The 21283-nt window shown below is 59.9% G+C and overlaps 1 protein-coding gene across 7 annotated transcripts; it reads right to left on the bottom strand.

Moving 5' to 3' along the window:
* Positions 1–1546: 1546 nt before the first annotated feature.
* On the bottom strand, positions 1547–21137 carry LOC146439374 (uncharacterized). Of its 7 annotated transcripts, none has more exons than XM_085055106.1 (33): positions 20477–21137; positions 17262–17369; positions 15744–15899; positions 14925–15056; positions 14609–14800; positions 14444–14527; positions 14210–14328; positions 13941–14055; positions 13606–13689; positions 13172–13287; positions 12850–12994; positions 12530–12636; positions 12343–12421; positions 12051–12176; positions 11844–11975; positions 11320–11576; positions 11079–11202; positions 10719–10913; positions 10273–10428; positions 9598–9818; positions 9111–9288; positions 8649–8795; positions 8025–8423; positions 7593–7712; positions 4976–6469; positions 4485–4565; positions 4176–4262; positions 3958–4049; positions 3654–3739; positions 3024–3090; positions 2737–2900; positions 2316–2450; positions 1547–2106 (listed from the first exon to the last, which is right to left on the bottom strand). In XM_085055106.1, exons 1-33 carry the CDS (start codon positions 20903–20905, stop codon positions 1871–1873), a joined length of 6363 nt encoding a protein of 2120 aa, XP_084911232.1. In that variant the 5' UTR covers positions 20906–21137; the 3' UTR covers positions 1547–1870. The 7 variants fall into 7 exon arrangements, with proteins under 7 accessions (XP_084911232.1, XP_084911233.1, XP_084911234.1 ...); XM_085055107.1 differs by having other exon boundaries at positions 12343–12418; positions 13606–13692; XM_085055108.1 differs by having other exon boundaries at positions 12355–12421; positions 13606–13692.
* Positions 21138–21283: the final 146 nt, after the last annotated feature.

Raw genomic sequence — 21283 nt, forward strand, 5'->3', positions numbered from 1 at the left:
GTGGAGGCTGCATGCACGGGCAGATTAGTGGAGGGGGGGGAATTGGCTTCTGCCATAGGAACTACAAGCGGGATTTGTCAGTGGGTTGCAGCAGGGCCAAATGCCAGCACGGGGAAGGAGAGAGGGGAGGCTGTGGGTGGGCAGCCGCCTCAGGGGGACAACAAAGCCTGTACAAGAGGGGCAGCAAAAGCAGTACTGCAGGTGCCAGCACCGTCCTTGGGATGGGGTTATCTGTCTAGTGACACATGTCACCCCATGCTGCTATGCTGGACTTGGGCCATGGTGGGATGCTTGTTGAGCTCCCACCCCACCGTGGGTCAGCATCGACCCCCTGGGGCCAGCAGGGAGGCTTTTATGAAAGCACCCTGCACCCACTGCCCCTCTGCTGGGCCCCGCAGCTGCTCAGGAATGAACTGGCACCAGCCCACCAGCTGCTCTCCTGGTATGTGCAGCCAGAGCTGGAATGCTGCGCCTTGGCCTCTTCACTGGCCTGGACAGGCCTGGCCCCTGCCCAGGGCATCTCCTCTCCCAGCCCTACCGTCCCTCGTCTCTTCCCATTAAGGAAGTGCAGGCAGCTGAGCTTTGGTGCTGGAGGAAAACAGGTGTCAGAGCCAAGAGTGATGGAGCCAAGCAGAGGGTGGTAACACAGGGGAAACTCAGAAAGCACACTCCCTCCCACACAGCAGCACCTCGCACCGGTGTTTCCTCCACCCCCTTGCTGGGAATGTGGAGAAAACCCCTCTGCTGGTGACACTGCTGTGCCCACCTCCACCTCAGTGCCAGTCCCCAGCCCCAGGAACACTGCAGGAGGGAGACGGGGTGGTGGGAACATTTCTGCTCTCCCAGCCCTTACTGCAGAGCTGGGCTACAGCCAGCACTTCTATTTTAAGCCCCACAGTGTGTTTGAGGAGGCGAGCGGTGTGCACAGCCGAGCCTTGCAGCCTGACAGGGAGAGGCCCTGCTACCCACGTCCCTGGAAACTTCCCCTTCTCCCTCCAGGGCTGGTACAGGCTCAGGGCAGGTTGGACCAGCAGCTTTTTCCCCTTCCCAGCACAGGCAGCAATTGGGGCAGCTGTAACTGGCATGGCCTGGTGAAGTTACTGCAAAAATATCTGGGCTGCAGGAAGCCCTGTGGGTCCTGCCACACACCCCTGGCCCTGTTCATATCATGCAGCATTCACCTGCTGCAACCTAGGCTGGCAGCCACCCTGTGAGAGAGCAAGGCTGGGCAGGTCAGGCAGGGCTGTGCAGGTAGGAGTATTTACTCTATGGGTAGCAACTTCCCTGCTGAGCTCCCAGAGCAAGGAAAAGGGGCCCAGATACCCTGTGGGATTAGCTGAGCTGAGTGCAGGCAGAGGAAGCACAGGAAGGACAAAGCATCCTTGTGAGAGGCACAAAACAGCTCAGGCTTCCCCCCAAGGAGAACTGAACCTCACTGCAGGGCCCTCCTCATCTGAAGCTCCCCTGACTCCTTAGCAAGGATGACCTTGCAGAGCCCCTTTCCTCCCATGCTGATGGGTGCTGCTGGACAAAAAAGCTCCCAGTCTCAGCATCTATTTATTTTTTAATAAAAACCACCATCCACGACCCTCTGCTTGTGCTGTGTGTCATCAGGATGCCTGGGGAGCCAGCAGCACCCAGAGAGAGCACCGAGCAGGAGGGGTGCTCAGCACCAGGCTGAGGCTGGGGGCTGCAGTGGCTGGGGCACAGGGCAGCCCCAGGGCTGGCTGAAGCAGAGCCACTCGGCACAGCCTCTTAATCCTGGGGAGGCAGCAAGATGTGAACTTGTGCTGGGGGTAGAGACCATGCCAGGATGGTCCAAGAGGAGGATAAAAGGCAGGTTAGGGCATTTTCCCCCCTTGTCTGGGGCTCACTCTTTCTTCCCGAAGAACTTCTTGAAGACGGATTTGTTCTTGGCACGAGGGGGGCTGGTGGTCTTCTCCCCTACCGTGTCCCGGGGGCTCCCTGTTCGGGCCACAAAGGAGTGACAGCGTGCCCGGGGCATGGCTGACACCTGCTCCCCTATGTACAGTGTGACAGAGTAACTGCTCCCGGCCTCCACTGGCTCCTTGGGCACAGCCAACGGGGTGATCTTCTGGTAGGTGGCTGCAAGAAGGAGCAGTCAGTGGGAGGAAAGGGTGCCAGCAGGCACTGGCAGCCCTCTAGAGCACTCCCCAAATGGGCGCTGCAGCCAAGGGCACAGGTATTTGGGACCAGGTGCATGCTGGAGCAGCATCGCGTCTGTCCTCGGCTGCGTGTGGGGACAGAGGCAGTGGTGCCACCTCCTGGCGGTGACAGCGAAATCAGGACTGTACCTGAGGTGAAAGAGTAGGACCTCCTCTTGTTGGCCACCAGCCCGTAGTCATCTTCTGGGCAGATGTTGTCCCACAGCCCGGGGGACTCCCTGCGTGACCACTGCTGCTCCTTGTGCCCAATCCCTTGAGCGTTCTCTGAAGCAGAACGGAGACATGTCACAAAGCAAGGCCACCACAGGACACCCCCTTGTCAGTCCCAATGAGAAGACGGAAATATATGACTATCTCAGGATCTCAGGAAGTGAAGGGAAGTAAATACTCCTTTCCCCAAGTCCCATGCCTTGGGACTCCTAGCCCAGATACCACCAAGTTCAAGACTGACTGACAGCTTTCAGCCTCCCTCAGTTGGCTCCCTTGTACCTCTCTGGGCTGGGGAGAGGAGCTGGGGGACAGTGGGAACCCAATCAGACAGGAAAGCCACCTGCTGCTGCCACAGTGCCATCGACTGAGCCATCCTGGCTGCCCAGAGGCTGCTGCAGTAAGGTGCCTGAGCAGGGTAACACCACAATCTCCTGGCTCTTGGTGGTTGTGACCCGATGATGTCCCTGGAGGTGGGAGCTCCCAGGGCTGGAGACCTTGCTGAAACTGAAAGGAGCAGAGATTTAGCAAACCAGACTGGCCCACCAATGTCCTGCTGGAATAACACACCCTGGCAGATGGGGGAGAGAGTTGTAACAAGACCCAGCCAGCCAGCTCCTGACTACTCACCTGCCAGTACTGCCACTGCCCTCGACACGCTGTGCCGCCGCCTGGAAGTAATCCACTTCAGGGAAACCTGGGAGCACAGCAAACATCCTGCTGGTTGCTGGCAGTGCATAGGACTGTCCCACAGAGCCAGTCCCTGATCTGAGTGCCCATGCTGCATGGGTGGCTCCTCTGACCTCCTGTTGTAGCACCTGCTCTTAGTCCTGCCAACCAGCCTAGGATTTCATGGCAGGACTTGAACTCCTCAGGTACAGCAGCAGAAAGACCTCAGTCTTACATGTCTCCTTGCCTCAAGGGCAAGCAAGGCATTTCCAGGCCCAGAGGATATGGAGGAAGACCAAGGCACAATTATAATTTTACTGACACGGGCTTTTTGCTGCTGAGGCACCACTGACGTCAGTTGTGCTATTCCTGATTTATAGCTGTGTGTGTGGTGTGAAAACAAAGCCTCTAAATCCTGCCTGGCAGAGAACTGCTGTTCCCAAGGCAGGCTAGGAGGATGCATAAATCAGAGGACAATTTTGTGCTGCTTCTTTTCTGACCCCCCCATGCATCAGAGGGCTCAGCGGGGGCTGAGCAAACATGGTAATCACATAGAGCTGGGCCCCTGCTCTGCCAGCAAGGGCTGCTCACCTGAGTTTTGCTGCAGCTTTGAAACCCATTCATTCATGAGGGGCTGGGTGGGGGCCCTCAGGAGGTATTCAGAGCCATCCTGCAGCCTGCAGGGAGAGGGGAAGAACAGGTCAGCAATGATGTGGGGTGCAGATATCACAGCCCCCTCTAGACTGGGAGAGAAAAGGTGAGAAAGAAAGAAAGAAGGAAACCCTCATCTAAGCACTGGACTGAGCTGGTCCTGGCTGGGGGTGTTGGTATGTGTCTGTCCCAGCAGGCACACAATGGGGAGGGCTGTGGCTTCTGCCCTGGACTGGGGACTCACTGGAGCCTGAAGCAGTTGGTCTTCTTGGTGTACTCAGCATCTGGGGTGCAGACCGCCCCGGAGAGGTTCAGGGGAAGGGCCACCACGGAGCTCTGCAGATAAGGGAAAGCAAGAGCAACAGCAGGGTTGAACGGCTCTGCTTTCCTGGGTCATGGGGGCCAGAGCCATCACCCTGCTGCCAGCCCCCTCCCATGTTGCCCAAATCTCCCCCACTGCACCTTGAGGCTGTCCCTGCGGTCCTGGTAGAAGCAGAGTGTCTGCCTCATCAGCACGGCATGGAAGAGGCCCCAGGCCCGGCAGCTGGCCTGTAGGACACAAGCAGGGGACAGCTGTGATGCCAACAGGTTTGGGAGAAGACAGATGGTCTCATGCTGCTCAAAATGCAACCCAGCCCCTCTGAGGCTCTGTCCTCCCAGAACAGCCAGCAGTACTGCTGTGGTAGTTCGAGGAATATCCCTGGCTTCCCTCCATCCCCTGCCATGTCCCAGCACCCCTGTCCCAAAGGAGCCCCACAGCCATGTCTGTACCTTTTTCCCTCCTGTCTGCAATACGTGCTTCCTTTCCAGTGTCCCCTCCATCATCTGAAACTCCATTTTACCAGGAAGGACCTGCAAGGGCACAGAGAGTGAGCAAGAACTGCTCTGGGGCTGGTGGTGCCAGCTCAGTCTCCATGCACATGGGGTCTATCTGACCCATCCCTGGTAGGCAATGCCGAAGTGGGAATGAGATGACAATGAGGAACAACTTGCTGACCTGGGCAGGGGCTGAGCTGTGTGGCAGCTTCAGGGGTGAAGTGCTGCCTTGCTAAGGCTAAGGGTTGGTGGGAGGTGTGTGTGCTGCCAGGACCCCAAATATCACACCTAGCCCTTCCCCATCACCTGAAAGAAGGGGCCACTGGAGTCAGAGAATCCCCAAATACAGGTCAGGTTTGCTGGAGTGGGTAATGCAGCTGCTGCCTGGGGTGTTCCCCAGCCCCCTACCTGACCCTGAGGGAGAGTCCCTGGCCTGTGGATCTCACCTTGCTGCTCTCTCTCTCCTCTTGCCCATGCCTCCGCTGATCCCAGGCACTGGAGCTATCCAAGGGGGCTGCAGACATCTCTGTGTGGGGGGAAACCCTGAGCCCACTGGGGTTGCCACTGCCACTGTGCACCACACCGGGGTTCTTCTCTCCCGACGGGCTGTGGAGCAGCTGGGCAGTGGTGGGAAGGGTGAATTTGGCCACTAGCACGTTGTTGGCTGATGAGAGGATGAGGGGCCCACCAGCAGTGCTGCTGGGGCTGGACAAGCTGCCTGCCCCGCTGCCCGTTCGGTGGCTGGCACAGCTGCCTCCTGGTGGGCTCCGGTCCCGTTGCTCACGTGCCCCATCCCAGATGGCCTGCAGCTCCTCCTCTTCTTCCTCAAACTGCCTGTGGGCAGGGTGGCAAACTTCCTTAGTGCCCAGGACAGGGCTCTGGCTCTGTGGAGACCCCAGTGCCCACTCGAAGACAGATAGCTGGGTGGGGGCAGCAGGAGAAGCTGGGGACCCTCTGGGCTGGCTGCTGCTGACTGGCTGCTCTGTGCAGGCAGGGCTGGGGATTGCTCCAGCCCTGCCTGGGATGCTGGAAGGGGATGATTCAAGCTCTAGCCAAGCAGCTTTGTGATGCCTGGCCCTGCCAGTGGCACTGGGGCTGTCCTGGCCAAAGCAGGTGGCTAGCTCATCCCCCATACCGATACAGGACCGGCTTGGCCTCAAGTCCAGGAGGTCTTTGCTGGTGCTGCTGGTGCGCTGCAGGTTCCGGGGCTCCTTCCCAGCACAGTGTGCCCTTTGCTGGCTGTAGCTGGGGTTGAGGCTCACCTCCTCAAACCACGTTCCTTGCTCACTTTTGGGGGATGTGCCCAGCCTCTTGCTGGGCTCTTGGGGACTGTGCTCATCTTCCTGCCATCCAGCTCCATGTGTGACTGTGGGCTTCCACGGCTTCACACCTCGACCCTGCCTCTGCTCCTGCCCCTCTGCCTCCTGCTGCCGTGCTTCAGCCCCTCGGTGGCACCCCAGGAGCACTGCGTCCCGCGGCAGCTCCAGGCTGAGCACAGAGCCCAGGGAAAGGCGGGGACACGTGGTTTTCAGGGTAGGGAGGCAGGGGTTCTGGGGGGCTGCCCCGCACTCAGCATCGATGTCCTGCACCAGCGGGTTCCTGACATAGAGGAGCAGCTCCCCAAGCTGTGCTCCAGCAGCAGCTGCCCCCGGCCCCCCCTTCCTCCGACCACACTTCTGAGGCCACGTGTTGCTGGGGCCATGGCATTCCTCGGGTGTGGGCCGCAGGGAGCTGTCGCCCATGATGCCCTGGAGCGTCAGGAGCCGTGCCTGCTCTGCCCTGGCCTGCTCCCGCCGCTGCAGGCTGTTGAAGAGACAGCCAGCCCCGGCCTTGGGCAGGGTGTGGGAGACAGCCGGCATCCCACTGCCGGATGCTGGTGGGCGACGGACAACAGCAGGTGGCCGCTTTGCAGGGCAGGTTTTCCTGGCCTCCACCTGCACCTGAGGAAACAGAGAGGAGAGAGGGGTAATTCCCGTGGCTGGAGCTTCCACCACCCTGTGCCAACAGCCCCCTTTCCATGCTGCATCTGGGAAAGCAGGGGGCTACAAGGGCAGGCAGACGAAAATGCATGCCAGCAAGACATGCAGTACTGGGAATGACATGGCTTCACCTCAGTCCCCTGAGGGCTGCACCCACCTTGGTGCAGGCAGGGTAAAGGCAGACAGGAATCTCTGCCCATGATGGAGTCTGCCAGGTGTGGTACAGCTGGAGCTGACTGTGCCAGACACAGCTTTTCCCTGGCACTGCTGACCTCCAAGCCATCACGTTTGGGTGGCTACTGAGACAGCAGTCACTGCTGTCCATCCCTGCCATCTCCGCATGCTCCAGGCAGTAAAGCAATGAATGCAAGGGCAGTGACTGAGTGCAGACCCTTCCCGTCCCCTTCCTTGCACACCCTCTCCTGGGCTTCCACAGCTGCAAGAATCTGCAGGAGCTGGAGCAGTGTCCCCCTGTACCCATTAGGCTGGATGGTGCCCATTCCCAAAACCCTCCTGGCAGTCCCTTGCTCTGCCTCAATGCCCTCCACTCTCTCTGTTCTCCTGCCTTCTCCCTTGGGATACTGAGACTGGCTGCCCTCGGGGCTCATCACACACAGACCTTCACACAGGCTCTGGAGAAACAAATGGATGCAAGCCCCAACAAATTACCAGACGCCCAGCCCCAGGGTTACAAGACAAGCAACCTGGGGAACCCCGCCCCTGCAAAACGTGCACCTCACACAGCCCCAGCCACCCTCGTCCCCTTCAGTCAACTACACAAGGAACTGCTGCTGCTCCACAGCAAAAGAGGGGAGAAGCTCTCCCACTGGCCACAGCTAGCCATACCTCCCATGGCCACCAAAACCACTTAAATAGAGGGCCAAACCGCAGCAAGCCCTGCCTGAGCCCCTTCCTCACCTCCCTCCGCACCCACACTGTGGACCTCACAGTACCAGAAGGGTTTTCCCTCTCCTGATGGACCACTGCCAACAGGGCACAGTGGCATGGCCAGGAGGGTTGGTGGCAGGCAGGTTCATGCCATGCAGCCACTCTGCCCGGCATGCAGCCTTCCCCAGAACGTTACCTCTTCCACCAGCTGGCGAGGTGGCTTTCTTTTTCGCTTTAAACTACCCCAAGTGTTTCCTAAAAGCCCCTGGCAACGCTTCCAAAAGGTTTTACAGCCTGCGTGTTTAGTGGCGGGGAGCTGAGCAAGGGGAGAGAGAGAGACACAGAGTTGAGGGCAGAGTGGGTAAGGAGCTGCAGCAGGAGAGCGCAGGCAAAGTGGGTGGTGCAAGCTGGCCCTCATTCAGCATCAGCACGGTCAAACGCTCCTCTCCTGAGACTGACACAGCCCCAACAGCTCACTTAGAAATGGCCTGGACTGGTTCCAGCTTGGGGGTTACCCCGCAGCCCTCACAGCCTCCCAGTCTGTATGGGGCACAGCTCCAGAGAGCTGCTCTGGCCGTGTGGCTGCTCGCCCGTGGCTCTGCCAAAGCCGCCTGCCATCCCCACGTACCGTCGGCAGCGCCTCCTGCCCGGGCCGCTCGCTGCCAGCCACTGGCTGTGCCTTCTTCTTCTCGCCCTTTTTGCCAATGCTGAGGATGAGATTCACTGTTCCCCCGAGACCACAGGGGCCCCGTGGTGGCAGCAGCAGCATGGAGGTCTCGGCAGGATCCCAGGTGGCAGCCTCCTTGGGGGATTCCGCACCATGGGGTGTTTTGCTGCTGGGCTCCCCCCAGCTCTGCTCCACTCCTGATGAGGCATCTGAGAGGGGTGATGCTGGTGGGGAAATGGCTGTTTTCCCTGGAAGCTGTGGCTCTGATCTTTGCACAGGCTTGAGGAGGGAGCAGGGCATGAACTTCACTGGGCTGTGGATGCTTTCCAGGTGGGGTGGAGCACATGAAGCATGCTGCTCCTAGGGAGCAAGACAAGAGAAGAATGTGAAGGAAGGGCTGCTGGAACCAGGCATTTTCTCAGAACAGCCTTCCCTTTGCCCTGCCTGAACCCCAGAGACTCCCAGAAGTATTGGCACACATCCCTCCCCTACTTCTGCACCACCCACTCCATCCAATGCCTCTGCTACCCTCAGCCTCGAGGCTGGTCATGCTCCCTGACAGTCTCAACATGGCTGGGTACTTACTCGATCAGTGGGGGACATGCTTGAAGAGCTCTCTGGGTCCCTTCTGTCCTCCTGTCTGCTCCCCAGATCCTGCTGGTGCCTCTGTGCTCGCCAGCGCACCAGCACCCAGCCCAGCATGCTCTGCAGCTCTTCCAAGCGCTCCTTTATCTGATGGGAGGAGACATGCTGGGCAGCCTGCCAAGACCCCTGACCCAGGGACACTGGCCCTACCAGGATATCTCACTACAGAGCAGCTTAGAAGGGTTTTGGGAATGTGATACAGTCACAGCCATGTCAGGTCTCAGCGTCCACTGCTGGATGAAACTCCTTCCCGCCCTGAGCAGCCTCAAGGATGCATAGCTGTCCCCGTCCCACCTGCTGGGGCTCTGCACCTGCACCTTGTTCTTTCCTTCATGGTCTGTCCCCAGAGGATTTCCAGGGATGCTGAGAATTTTCCCCCAACCCTATTTCCCCTGTCCTTACTGTTGCACTCAGATAGTGCTCCTCAGACACAAGCTGCTGCCCCGCTGCTGCCAGTGCCTCAAACTCCTTGAGCTTCTCTTCGATCCTCCTCTCCAGTTCCTCACATGGAGTCCCCAGGAGGCTAGAGCTGCTTGGGCTTTCAGAGAAGATCTGAGCCCGTGTGTCCTCTGTCCAAGAGCTGTGGGCACGTGAAACACAGGTTGAGGAATGATCCAACCCTTCTTCAGTCCAGCAGGTCCCAGGGAAGCCATTCCCATGCTCAGGGATAGCTGGAAGCAGCTCACTGGGGTTGTGGCAAGGCTGTTCAGGGAGGGCAAGACACTGTGGGGCTACATCAGACAGCCCTGGTGCAACCCTGCATTCCAGGCTCCCCATGGTCACGCCTGGCTGCAGCTCCAGCACTGCCCACACACTTGCCAATGCCATGCTCTCACCAGCTCCCCCTCAACCACCACAGAAGCAACCCCAAGAGCTCACTGCCACTTACATCATGGCCAAATAGTCCTTGAAGAAGTGCCGCAGCCGGCCAGCCTGCTGTGCGCGGAGCCGTGTCTCCCGCAGCAGCTCTTGCAGCTCTGCCCAAGCCCACAGAGCCTCCTGCACCTCCCGGCTGACAGGGCACTGCCGAGCAGGGCACAGCTCTTGCAAGCGGGCAGCTGCCCTCTCCAGCTCCTCCAGCTGCCCTTGCAGGGTCTGTGACACCTCATGCTAAAGGCAGAAAAGGTTTGAGATGTACCCAAGCCCTCTGAACCCAGGCTGGACTCCCCTGCATTCTGGGATGCAGGGATAGAGGGGAGGATGCTGGTATGTGGGCTGCAGAGAGTGGGCAGAGCTTGCCTCGGTGAGGGGCACAGGAAGAGCACAGGACTGCCCTGCTTCCCTGCTCTGCGTGCATGAGTTGCTTCCCCACTAGTGGGAAGAAGTGTGAGGTGCTGGCAGCTGGGTGCTGGCACATGGGAGCTGATGCAAGTTCTGTCACCCCTTGCCTGGGCCATGCTAGCAGAGGGGAGCAGAGCCGGCAGGTCTCAGCTCCGCTGGAAAATTCCAGCCCAGCCTGCCACAGTGTGCCAAGGCTTATGACACCTGGGCCCCTGGAGGGGGGTCAGTACCTCCCTGGGACAGCCATCTGGGACACCTCCCTGCCAGTGCTCCCCTGACTCACCTCCATCTCCTGCTGGCAGCTCAGCAAGCCCTGCAGCCCTTGGAGGTCTTTCTCGCTCTTCACTGTGGTGAAGCTGTTCTCTGCCTCAGCAATTTCTCGAGCCAGTGCCTTGGCTCTGCACTGAAGGGCCTCCAGCTGTGGGGATACCTCTGCCACCTGGATGGGCAGGAGGGGACATGGAGGGAGATTAGCCCCGGGGTGGAACCCCCTGTGCTACCACTTGCCACACAGCCCCAGCCCATCTCAGCCTGGGGACAGCCTGCCATGCATCTGCAAAAGGGCAGGTGCCAGCCACGTGAGAGAGAAGGATACCAGCCCCACACAGAGTGGTCTCCAGGTATCCCAATGCCCTTGTGCCCCACTGAGGTGCACACCCTGTCCCAGCTAGCTGGCATGTCCAGCTGCAGGTGAACCACCCAGTTACATCCCCTGTCTCCATCCCCTACCAGACGCTCCAGGCTCTCTGTCTCTGCTGCCACCTCCATGACCCGCTCCCGCTCCTTTGCTGCGTCGTTCAGCATCTCCACGGCCTCCTGCAGCTCTCCCAAGGGGCGGCTCATATCCTCACTGCTCCGAGACTGCTCAACCTGGGCTGAGAGCAGGGGAAAAGACCCCTGCGAGCCGCAATGCCTGCTCCCTGGCTGAAGCCAGCAGAAACACCAGGCGTAAGAGAGAGGGGAATGACACCCCAGGCAGCTGGGCTGGAGAGGAGCACCCAGTAGGGTCCCCTTGCCAACCACAGATCAACCCTTGGTCCGGTCCCAGGTGCTGTGTGATCCCAAGGGGTGCCTGGCCACGCTGCTCACCGCTGTAGATCCCTGCTGGCTCCGTGCCTCCTCCTCTTGCAGGTCCTGCAGGAACTCAGACAGCACCAGGGAGTCCCTCAGATCTGCTGCCCGGTGCCGCAGGGCTGCCTGCACGTGTGCCAACCTGTGGGGAGAGGTGCCCATCAGAGGTGCTGGCAGCCTCTGTACCTCCTTAGGGACAGCATCCTCCTCCCCACCCAACCTGGGGACCAGAGAAGAGGGACCTTCCCCCAGGACTCACTTTTCCTCCACCATCTCCACTTTCCTCTGCATCTTCCTTGCCCCCTCATGCTCAGGGGGTGACTCGCCTGCTGCTTCCTCCCGCAGTGCCTGCAGCTTGACGCCACACAGCAGGAGCTGCTTCTCCAGCTGGCCCATCTCTTCCAGGTCCTGGCGCAGCTCCGCTGGGCTTCTCATGGCGGCTGGTTCCAGGAGCGACCCAGCCACATCTTGCAGCCACCGCTCAGCCTGGTCCAGCTCCCCCACCAGCCTCAGTGCCTTCAGGAAGAGCAGAGAACCCATCAGCCTGGCTCTGAGCCACCCAGAGGAGGCAGGAGCCATGCTGGCATCCCACTGTGGGTACCTGGGACACTGGCAGCGTGGGCAGCACAGCTGGAGAAGCGTACAAGCTGCAAGACCAGTCAGAGACATTGGTACCAGTGTTGCAGCTCCAGTCCCCATGGGTGCCAGCCTCACTTGCTGATCCCAGCAAGCTGCTGCAGTTGGAGCATACCCTGTGCCCATCCCAGCCCTGCCTGCATGTACCTTATCGATTTCTCGCAGCACTACGCCATTCTCCTGGTGCTTCCTCTGCAGGTCCTCCCACAACTCCCCCAGTTCCCGCAGCATGGCATCCACCTGAAGGCTCCCTGGAGGCTTCCCTCGCACTGGCCCCTCCTGGGAGGCAGGGAGGGCAGTTAGGATGGGTCCCACCTAGTGTCCTCCCCCCAGCTCACATCCAAACAGGCTCACCAGGAGCACAGTCCTGGCACTGGAGCCAGGGGCCAGGGGCTCTTGCTGCATCCGTGCTGCCTCCAGGCTCTCCACTGGACGTGAGGGCAATCCCGTACCCACACTGTCCTTGTATGGGGACAGAGACTGCGGAGAAGCAGGAGACATGCTGGGTTAATGTCCAGATCAGGTGTGTATGCACAAGCAAGCATGCCCACAGGCAGCAGGAGGGTGTCAGGGAAGTGAGTCCTTCCCCAACAATGCCTCCTCTTGGATGGGTGGAGAGCACAGGGGACTCTTGGGGAGCCATTACCGCATTCGCCACCTGGCAGACGTCCTGCACTTGGGCCTTCAGCTGCCACATCCCCCACTCAGCCTCTGCCTCTCTCCTCCTCCAGCAGACAGAGGAGAGGGACAGTCAGGACTGCAAGGTTCCCCCTTGCACAGGGGAACCCCACCCCCATCCCCTCTGACCCTGTCCCACTCCCACAAGCTGGTACCTTTTGTTGTCCCCTCCATGATGGGGCTGTCCCACTGCTGGGAAGCCAAGACTGCTCTCCTCTCCTTTCTTGTGCTCTGCCATCTTCTCCAGCACATCTTTTGGCACCTGTGGCACAAAGGTTCCCATTCCTCCTTGGCCAGCACAAAGCATACACTGCTTTGCCCTGGGCCTGGCACTTATCACCTCCCATAACTGGTGGGACCAGATCCAGGGGTGTTCAGCTCAGACTTTGCCCAACACCTGAACCTCTTTCCCTTAGGCTCCCTTGTCTTCTCAAAGCACAGGAGCTAAAGATGCCTGGAGGAAGACAGTGCTTACCACGGTCCCAAGTCCTCTTGTCCACTTGGCTGCTGCTTCCTTCCCCACTGCCCCATGACTGCTGTCATCTCCTTTGGGCTCAACGTTTGGAGCCGCAGCTTTGCCTCCCAGGAAACTGCTTGCCCGTGCTGGAGCCTTCTCTGTCCTGGGAAAGGAAGGCAAGGGAGGCCCAGGGAAGCAGAGGATGAAGAGAGACCTTAAGTGGAACTGGTGCCCCAAAGACAGCCTGCCAGGGGCTAAGCCAGGTCTTTCCTAAGCCTCTGGCTCCAGCGCCGGGAGGTCAGGATTGGGGCCCTGGTGCTCCCGCCTGGCCATGCCCTACCTCATTGCCTGCTGGAGCTGTGCCCAGCTTTCCTTTACGTCTCGGTGCTTTGAGGTGACTCGGGCTGCAAGGCTGGGCTGCAGGTTTAGGAGCTGGGACACAGTCACATCCAGCATCTGGAAAAGAGAGAGCATCTGGGAAGTGACGAAGACAGGGTTCATGAGGGATGAATCACCATGGCTATGGGACAGGTGTGTGATGACAACCCACCACTGGCCCTGCAGGAACAGCAGAGGCAGCCAGTGCTGATCCCAGTCCTCTGGTGCCCCGGGGAGACTCCCCCATCCATCACACAGCCTCAGCCACCCACACAGCTGTGGGATGCCCACAGCCCACAGCCCTGCTGGTAGCAGAGCTGACCTTGGAACGCACACATTCCCCCGTGTCAGGACGCTCCCCAAGGCTCACAGGATGAGGCGGAGTCTTGCACTCACCATCACCTGGCTGGCTATGTCCCTGACATCCCGATCCTGGCATGGCTCACTCTCCCCTGGCTTCCCTGCATGGCACAGGCTGCTCTGCTGTAAGAAGAAGCCGTAGTTAGCAGCGGGAGGAGGACAGGGCTCTGCTCCCAGCTCCAGCAGAAAGAAACAGTGCAAAGCTGCACTTGCCAACCTGGCTCCCTTTCTCTCTCTAAAGCCAGGCTGAGAGAGCTGGGACCACAGGACCCTCCATGCAGGGTACGAGAGCAAGGTGCTTCCCACCAAGTTTCACTCAAGCCATGCAACAGCCCTGCATACCAGGGTGAACCTGGCTCCAGTGCAGATACCTTTGCATGGATGGCCCCAAGCAGGATATCCGCTTGCTGGAGGAAGGAAGCCACCTCCAGGGCCAGCTGCAGAGCCTCGTGGTGCTCCTTCAGGGTCCCCTGCAGCCGTAGCCACCTATGCAGGTGGAAGAGGAAAGGTGAATGGCAATCTGTGCCTGTCTGGGGAGCTGTGCAGAGCTAGGCCAGGAAGTTTGAGGGGTCCTGCTTTCCAGTTGGTCAGCTCCTGGTGCCTGGCTCATCCATGCTCAGCCCCTGTGTTCTCCACTCACATTTTATTGAGGTGCTTGCGCCGGGCTGAGACGTTCCTGCTCTCACTTTTGCCTTGTTTCTCCAGCTTCTGGGCCAGGCTGTTCAGCTCCTTGTGCAGACTCTGGAACTGCTGCTCCTCCTGGCCCGAGCAGAGAGGGAAGACATCAGCATCCCTCCTCAGGGATCTGTGCCATGCCCCAGCCTCAAGGTGTTTGGGGTCCCTGACATGCTGCAGCCCCACAAGAGCCTCCCACCTGCTTCAAGTCAAGGATGCGGCGGGTTAGCTGGATCTTGTCCGGGCTTTCCTGCAGGACAGCTGCCAGAGAGGGCTTCTCCTCCTGGGCCAGAGAAGGGTGTGAGGAGGCCAGGGCACAGCCAGGGTGTCCCCTTCCCCAGGCCATGCTCCCCAGCCCCCACACCTTGTGCTTGATCCATGCCTCCAGTCGCTCAGCTTTCCTGTTAAAATCCTGCAGACTCCTCAGCCCACCCAGGGCTTTGCTCTGGCTGGCAGCTGTTTGCTTCAAGAGCTGCCACTGGTCCTGCAGGGCCAGCAGCTGCCTCCGCACTGCCTCAGCGCTGGGGCTTGCCCTCCACATCAGCTGCTCACCCATCTGTGGGGCCAAGGGACCCATTCAGCATCAGGGGTTTCCAGGGACCCTCTGCTGCAGAGAACCCAGGGACACAGGTGCTGTGGGCAATGGGAGCCACACCACACCATGCCATGGCTGGCCTCACCTGATTGAGCTTTATCAGCGTGTTCTCGAAATCCTTCATGTCGCGCTGCAAGGTCTGAGCCACCTCCTCCCAGTCCTGGAGGTCGCAACCGTCCTTCAGGTCCCGCAGCTTGCCTCGCACCCAACCCTCTGCCTGCAACAAAGAGCCCCATGGCTCTTTGGGGCCTCCACCACAGCCTCAAAAACACGGCTTTGGGGACCCAAGCCCAAACCTTCCTGAAGCTGTGACAGGCACTGGACTGCACCCTTTCAGCTGACAACCCATTTGCTCTGAGAACCAACAGGCCAGCACAGGCACTCAGGACAGCACCTGCGGCAATGGGGTTGTAAAGGTGTGCAGCAACTCACTTCTTTCCAGCATCAGCCTCAGCTCAGCAGGAGAAGCTGGGCTTGCCCAAGCCAGTCTGCACAGAACATCCCTGTACAAAGCATCTCTCCTTGCTGCACCCTGCTCCCCAGTGCAAACATCCACGCATTCTTCCCACCATGCCATGGAAGCAGCCCACCCGCTATCTCGGTTCCCACGCTGCTGGGGAGGGACAGGGTCTGAGAGGAGGAGGAGGAGAATGGGGGACGGGAGGAGCGTGCGCACACGGAGAGGAAGCAGGGCCCTGGTGTGGGCTGACCCCTCTCCCTGGGGCTGACAGCCAGGGAGAGGCAGCCAAACATGATCTCATGCCACAGCCACGGCTTCACTCGGGCTGGGAGTTCAATCCTCCCTGCTGTGCGCCCCACCCCACAGCTCACATGAAAGGCTGCCGGTGGCCCTCCATCCCACTTCCTATGCAGCCCCTTGGGTGAGTGCCCCAGCTGGCCCTACCTGCAGCATCTCCCGGTTGAACTGGGCTATCAGAGGACTCAGGTCGGGGAGAGGGGCTGCTCCCACACCGCTTCGCCCACTGCATCTTGGTGTTGCAGCAGACTCCTTGCCCTTAGGGCTCTCTTTCTGGGGTGATGGCACGGGAGATCCTGCCAGCTGTGGGGAGCAGAGGCAGTGTGGGAGATATCAGTGTGCTGCCCCAGGGAGCACTCCCCACCACCCCCCAGGAGCACTTCAGAAACCCAAATAAAGTAGGTCAGCATGCCTTATTCTTGATCCCACTCCTTCACTGACATATTTGGGGCTCTCCTCTAGCACACTGAGGCACCACTTTCCTCTACCAAGGCGACACCGGTGGCTTTTGTAACTGGGCTGTCCCTCAAGTGGGTCACTCCCTGGGTCATTCCAGGCTCTCAGGATGGCACCCAGCACCTGGGCTGGTCCCCGCACCCACAATAGAGATGGATACAGCACTTGCTGCCCCTCCAGCCTGGGGCTGTGCATCCCTGTGAAGAGCATTCATGTCTGTAGCATCCGTTTGGTGTCACCCAGGGGGACACTGCCAGGGAATGGAATGGAAGGGCCATGGGACAGGTCCCTGGTAAACCCCACCACTCCTTTGGTGGCACCCGAGAACCCCATCCCCAGTGAGTGGTTGGACGGGGCAGAAAGCGCAGCTTGTCCCTTGGGTCTTGGCCTTGTGGGCAGTTGGTGCTGACGAAACCCTCTGTCAGGGTTCCAGCTCTGCCAGGGGTGACAGCAAAGGTCAGCCAGTGAAAGTGCTGGCCCTTCTCCAAACTCAGCCCAGGGCCCAGCTGCACGCAGCCCAGGGGACAGCACCCTCACCCGGGCACTCACTTCCCACCCTTCTGCCCAGGCATGGGGATATGACTGCATACTAACTGGTGGCAAACAGGAAACTGAGCATTTTCAGGAGGCACCCAAAGGTGCAGGGCTTGCTAGCTCTTCTCAGCAGGCAGAGGGGGCTCCGGGGGCCAGTCTGGGACAGCCCTTCCTCCTTGAGAGGGCTCAGTGTGAGCTGCCCTACAGGGTTCTAGCTGCCCCCGAGCCCTACAGGGAGCAATTTTCCAGGAGCCTGTGGAGCAGTGAGGTTCGGGCAACTGTTTCAGGCTCTCTAAGCACTCTGGCATGTGTTGCCCTGCTGACAGCATGGGAGTCACTTTCCAATGCCTGTTCTATTTAACCACAAGAACTACAGAAATCCCTTTTTTTTTTTTTTTTTAAATAGTAACACAGATTCTCAGGCCCTCCTGCGACTTTGTGATCTTTAGTCTCTTGACTCAGCCAGGGCTGGAGGAGCCCATAATCCGGCTCCGTTGGAAGCAATAAACCCTCTGGGTGCTGTCCGGGGGACTGATCCCTTGCCCCATCATGCCAAGCACTCACTGAAAGAGGCAAGGCTCCATCTACACCTGGGCACACCATCAGCAACCAGCCTCATTGCTCAGCTCCAAGCTGCATGTCAGGACCCCTAATATTGAGGGCAGAGGGACATACCACATAGAAGGGAGAACATCTGTCCACTGGAGAGCAGAAAACACTGGCCTGAAGACTCCCAGGGTCCTGCTGCTTGTCCTCCACATCCACGTCCTTCCTGAGGAAGACCTAGAGGCAGGAAGGCACAGCTGTGAGCCTGGTGGTGCTCAACTGTCCCAGCAGCCAAGGTGGACAGAGGAGCATTCACCCACCTCCCTCTGCCCTGGGCCAGAGGTGGCTGCTGGCAGTACCCAGACACTGCTTGGTTGGGCTCTTACCCATCCCTCCGTACACATCCAGGCCAGGCTCCTCTGAACAGCCTCCACAGCTCCCACCACGTGTTCAGCAAGTGACAAAAGCTGCTAAGTCTGCTTTGCTCAGTGCCTTCTCCATTTTAGCTCCCAGTACTCCCCATACCCTTTCCCCCCCTTGAATTGACTCCAAAGCCAGAAGAAACCTATTTAGTGATCACCACTGGTCCCTGGTCATCTAAGGACGCTCAGACTGAGACTCCCCTGCCCTCTTCCTGGACAGTAGGGCAGAGGCATGAGGGCACAGGATGACATTAACACTATCATCATGAACCTGAATACTCTCGGCTCCCAATGCCTGATCTCAGCCTAGCAAGGAGACAAGAGTTTAGGGGGCAGCTGGCTTGCAGGGAAGGGCTTCCAAAGGACAGGGGTGAGGGTGGAAGCAGGAGAGGCTGAAGGAAGGAAGTCCAGGAACTGCAGCCAGGCACAGAGAGGATGTCCAGGATGAACTCCACATTACCTTATCCTTGATGCAGCCCAGCCCCAGGAGGAGAGGTGCGTGGGATTGTTTGGATCATGCCCAAGGGCATTAAGCCTCATCCTCTACAGACGGATTTTTTCTTGGGCTGTTGGATATAACAGGCCAATTTAGGGACCTCCTTCCACTCCCTCCCTGGGGCCACCTTGCTGTCTCTGTAACAGGAATCCAAGCATGCACAGGGCAACACAGACAGGGTGGTGGGCAACATGTGCTGCCCGGACGCCCCCTCCTCTGAGACCACCACAAACGAGGTGCTGGATCAGTCAGAGCCAGAGCCAGCCTACTGCTGCTCAGGCCACTCCAAACTGTGGACACTGTCCATGGGAAACGAACCTAGGCAAATCAGAACTCCCTTCCTGCAGAGAACATGGCTTCCTACCATCTCTACAGGACTTTAGAAGAGCCCTGACACAAATGGCAGCCCTCAGCACTAGAGCTGCTGCCACCAAAAAGGCTCAGAGCCCCACAAGCAGCTTAACAGCCCTATAACCCCTTGGAGAAAAGCACCACTGGACCTTTCCAGGGTCAGCAAAGCCTGGCTGGTGGCTGCAGAGGACAGACCACTGCCACATTCCACCCCAAGCAGGAAGAACACGCAGGGTACAAGGCTGAATCACAGCCCAGAAGGCACAGTAAGAACTCAGCAGGATGATATCAGAACGGGAAAGCACCCCTTGCCTGACTATGGGGCTGAGAGGTTTGGATCCATATTTAGGGAATGATAAGCAGCTAAATATGAAGTGCTGGTGGGGCATAAGACCATAGAAAGTGCTCTTCTAGGCAGTAATGTCTCACACCGGCCCCCAGGGCTCAGCCGTGGGAGACAAGCCTGCAGGTGACACGGGAGCTTTATTTAAAGTCCCTGTCTCACGATCCGTCAGCCGCAGGAAAACAGGGCTGCCAGCACAACGATGACTTCATCCTTCCCGCAGAGCTGCTCCACCGGGACTGCCCCCCCTCCTCGGTCCCTCTGGCTGGAGCTGGGTCCTTGATCCGGCAAAACAACAAACTCTCTCAGCAACTGAAGTCTGGGAGAAGGAGCTGTGCCTGCCTCAAGCATCCATGAGGTGCCGTGCTAAATGCTCTCTAGCAGGACCCCAGGCTTCATGACACGAGCAGAGCCACACGTGGAACGAGTGCAGCAGCCTCAGCTGCCGCCTCTGCAAACACTTCTTTCCCCCTCTAAAAGCAAAATTACCACGGCACATATGCTTGCTGCATTCCCATAGAAGAACAGGAGCCCGTGACTTCCCACAAACAAGAAGAATGGGGTCAGACCCTGCTAGGCAGCACTGTGCTCATCCCGGAGGAGCCCCTCATTCATTCCTACGGGGCAGGAGTGAAGGGCAAATCCAGGGGCTGTGGGGCGCACTTGGGAAAGCACTACTGTCCTCTATGTGGGAAATAGTGTCCGTTCTCTCGTCCAGCTGCCATCCCACGTTTTCCCCTGCGCCCCGGCTCCATCTTTCCCTCCCAAAGCTCCATCTTGCAGCCTGCCCACCTCTTTCAGCTCCACACACTCACGCTGGACAGGGAGGAGGGGCCGATCCTGGCAGCCTCCCGAGAGTCCCACACCACCGTGCCCAGCACGTGTCCCCACCTTATAAGAAAGAGGGGAGCCCTCATGCCGATGCCCCTTGGGCTGCGCAGACTCCGGCCGCCCAGCGAAGAGCTGCTTGCGTGCCGGAGGAAGCGGCACCTCTTGCGAGGCTGTGCCTGGCCTTTATTGGCAATGAAGATGAGGGTTTTGGCAGTGGGCTGCGCGGCTCTCCCTAGCGCTATCCTGCCGGGAAACCAGCTGTTGCAGGTCAGGGTTAAATCCCACGGAGTTCCTGCCTGCTCTTGCCAGAAAAGGCGACGTCTTCGGGCTGCCTTCCACCCCATCCCACCCACAGAGGGGGTCTCCCGGGCTCTGGCACTGTTGAATTCGTACCTCTGCGCCTGCTAGCGCTGAGACTTGGAGGGCAGGGTGCCGAGAGCCCCGGGTCCCGCTCCTAGCCTTGTCCGTGCTTTGCCTGGCTGTGTGGCCCTTCATGAGTCACTTCCCTTCTCCCAGCCTCCGTTTCCCCTCTGGTAAAGGAGAGAGCGAGCTCCTAGCTCCCTGCATACAAATGTATCATCACAGGCATCCCGAAAGCTGAGCCCTCATAGCCAGGCTCTGGGGTAGGGCTTTTCCGGCTCATCTTAGCCCCGGGGAAAGCTCATCTCCGCTCACTTCCTGCCCTCCAGCCTGACGGTACAGAGAAGTGCGAGGGGGGTACATCAGAGGAGAAACAACTACCCCAGGAGTCCTACAGCGAGTGCTGCCTGGACGGCATGGGGACAAGGCAACGGGGATGGGCGCTGCCTCCCCAGGATCTACCCATCTGCTGGCATCGAGGAACGGGGAGCTGCAGGGAAGACGGGGAGAGAGCAGGGCACAAGGCATCGGGATCGCTTACCTTGAACTGAGCTTTCCCTGTCCTGCTGTTGTTGTTGTTGTGGTTCCTCTCGCCGCCGGCCCGGGCAGAGTCTCTGGGTCCCCCTGCGTCCCCCGTGCCAGCATCCCCGTACCAGTTGGACAGCGTGATCTTCTTAATGGAGCGGGCTAGGGAGTTGCGGTTCAGCCGGTCCTCGTCGGTGCCCCCCTCCTCACCGGGGCTGGGGCTGCGGGGCTGTCCCGGGGGCGCGGCGGGGCCGGCCCGGGCGTGGGCCAGGTAGAGGGAGATGCGCTCGTTGATGCTGCGCCGGAGGCCGCGGTGGCTGTCCAGCGCGGAGGCGAGGGCGATGCCGGGGCAGGAGTCTCCGGGGAAGTCGGCGGCACACTTGGGCAGCGAGAGCCTGGTGCTGATGGTGAAGGGCTGCACCTTCCTCGCCGTGCTGCCCGACATCCTCGCCCTCCCCGCTGCCGCCTGCGGGCAGCGGGGGCGCGGGCCCGGGCACCGTGGGGTGAAGCGGCGGTGCGGGGAGGGCGGGTGATGGAGATCGTCCGGGCGGCGCCGGCTCCTTCCCCGGGGCGGGCGGGAGCGCTCAGCGGCGGGGCGGCCCCGCGGCGGGGGGCAGCGGGGCGAGGGGCGGCCCAGCAACCATGGCCGGTGCGGCGAGACGCGGGCGGCCGTCCGGCCTCGGCTGCCTGGGTGGACCCTCCGCCCCCGCCGGGACGCGTCCCCTCCCCTACCCTGCCCGGTCCCTCCTCCCGCGGCGGGCCGGGGAGGCGGGAGGAGCCGCCGCGCCCTGCCCTGCCCCGCCGGGTCCGTCCCGTCCCGTCT

The sequence above is a fragment of the Lichenostomus cassidix genome, chromosome 3, assembly GCF_008360975.1.
Source record: "Lichenostomus cassidix isolate B80296 chromosome 3, HeHo_3.0, whole genome shotgun sequence".
In the NCBI taxonomy this organism is placed as follows: domain Eukaryota; kingdom Metazoa; phylum Chordata; class Aves; order Passeriformes; family Meliphagidae; genus Lichenostomus; species Lichenostomus cassidix.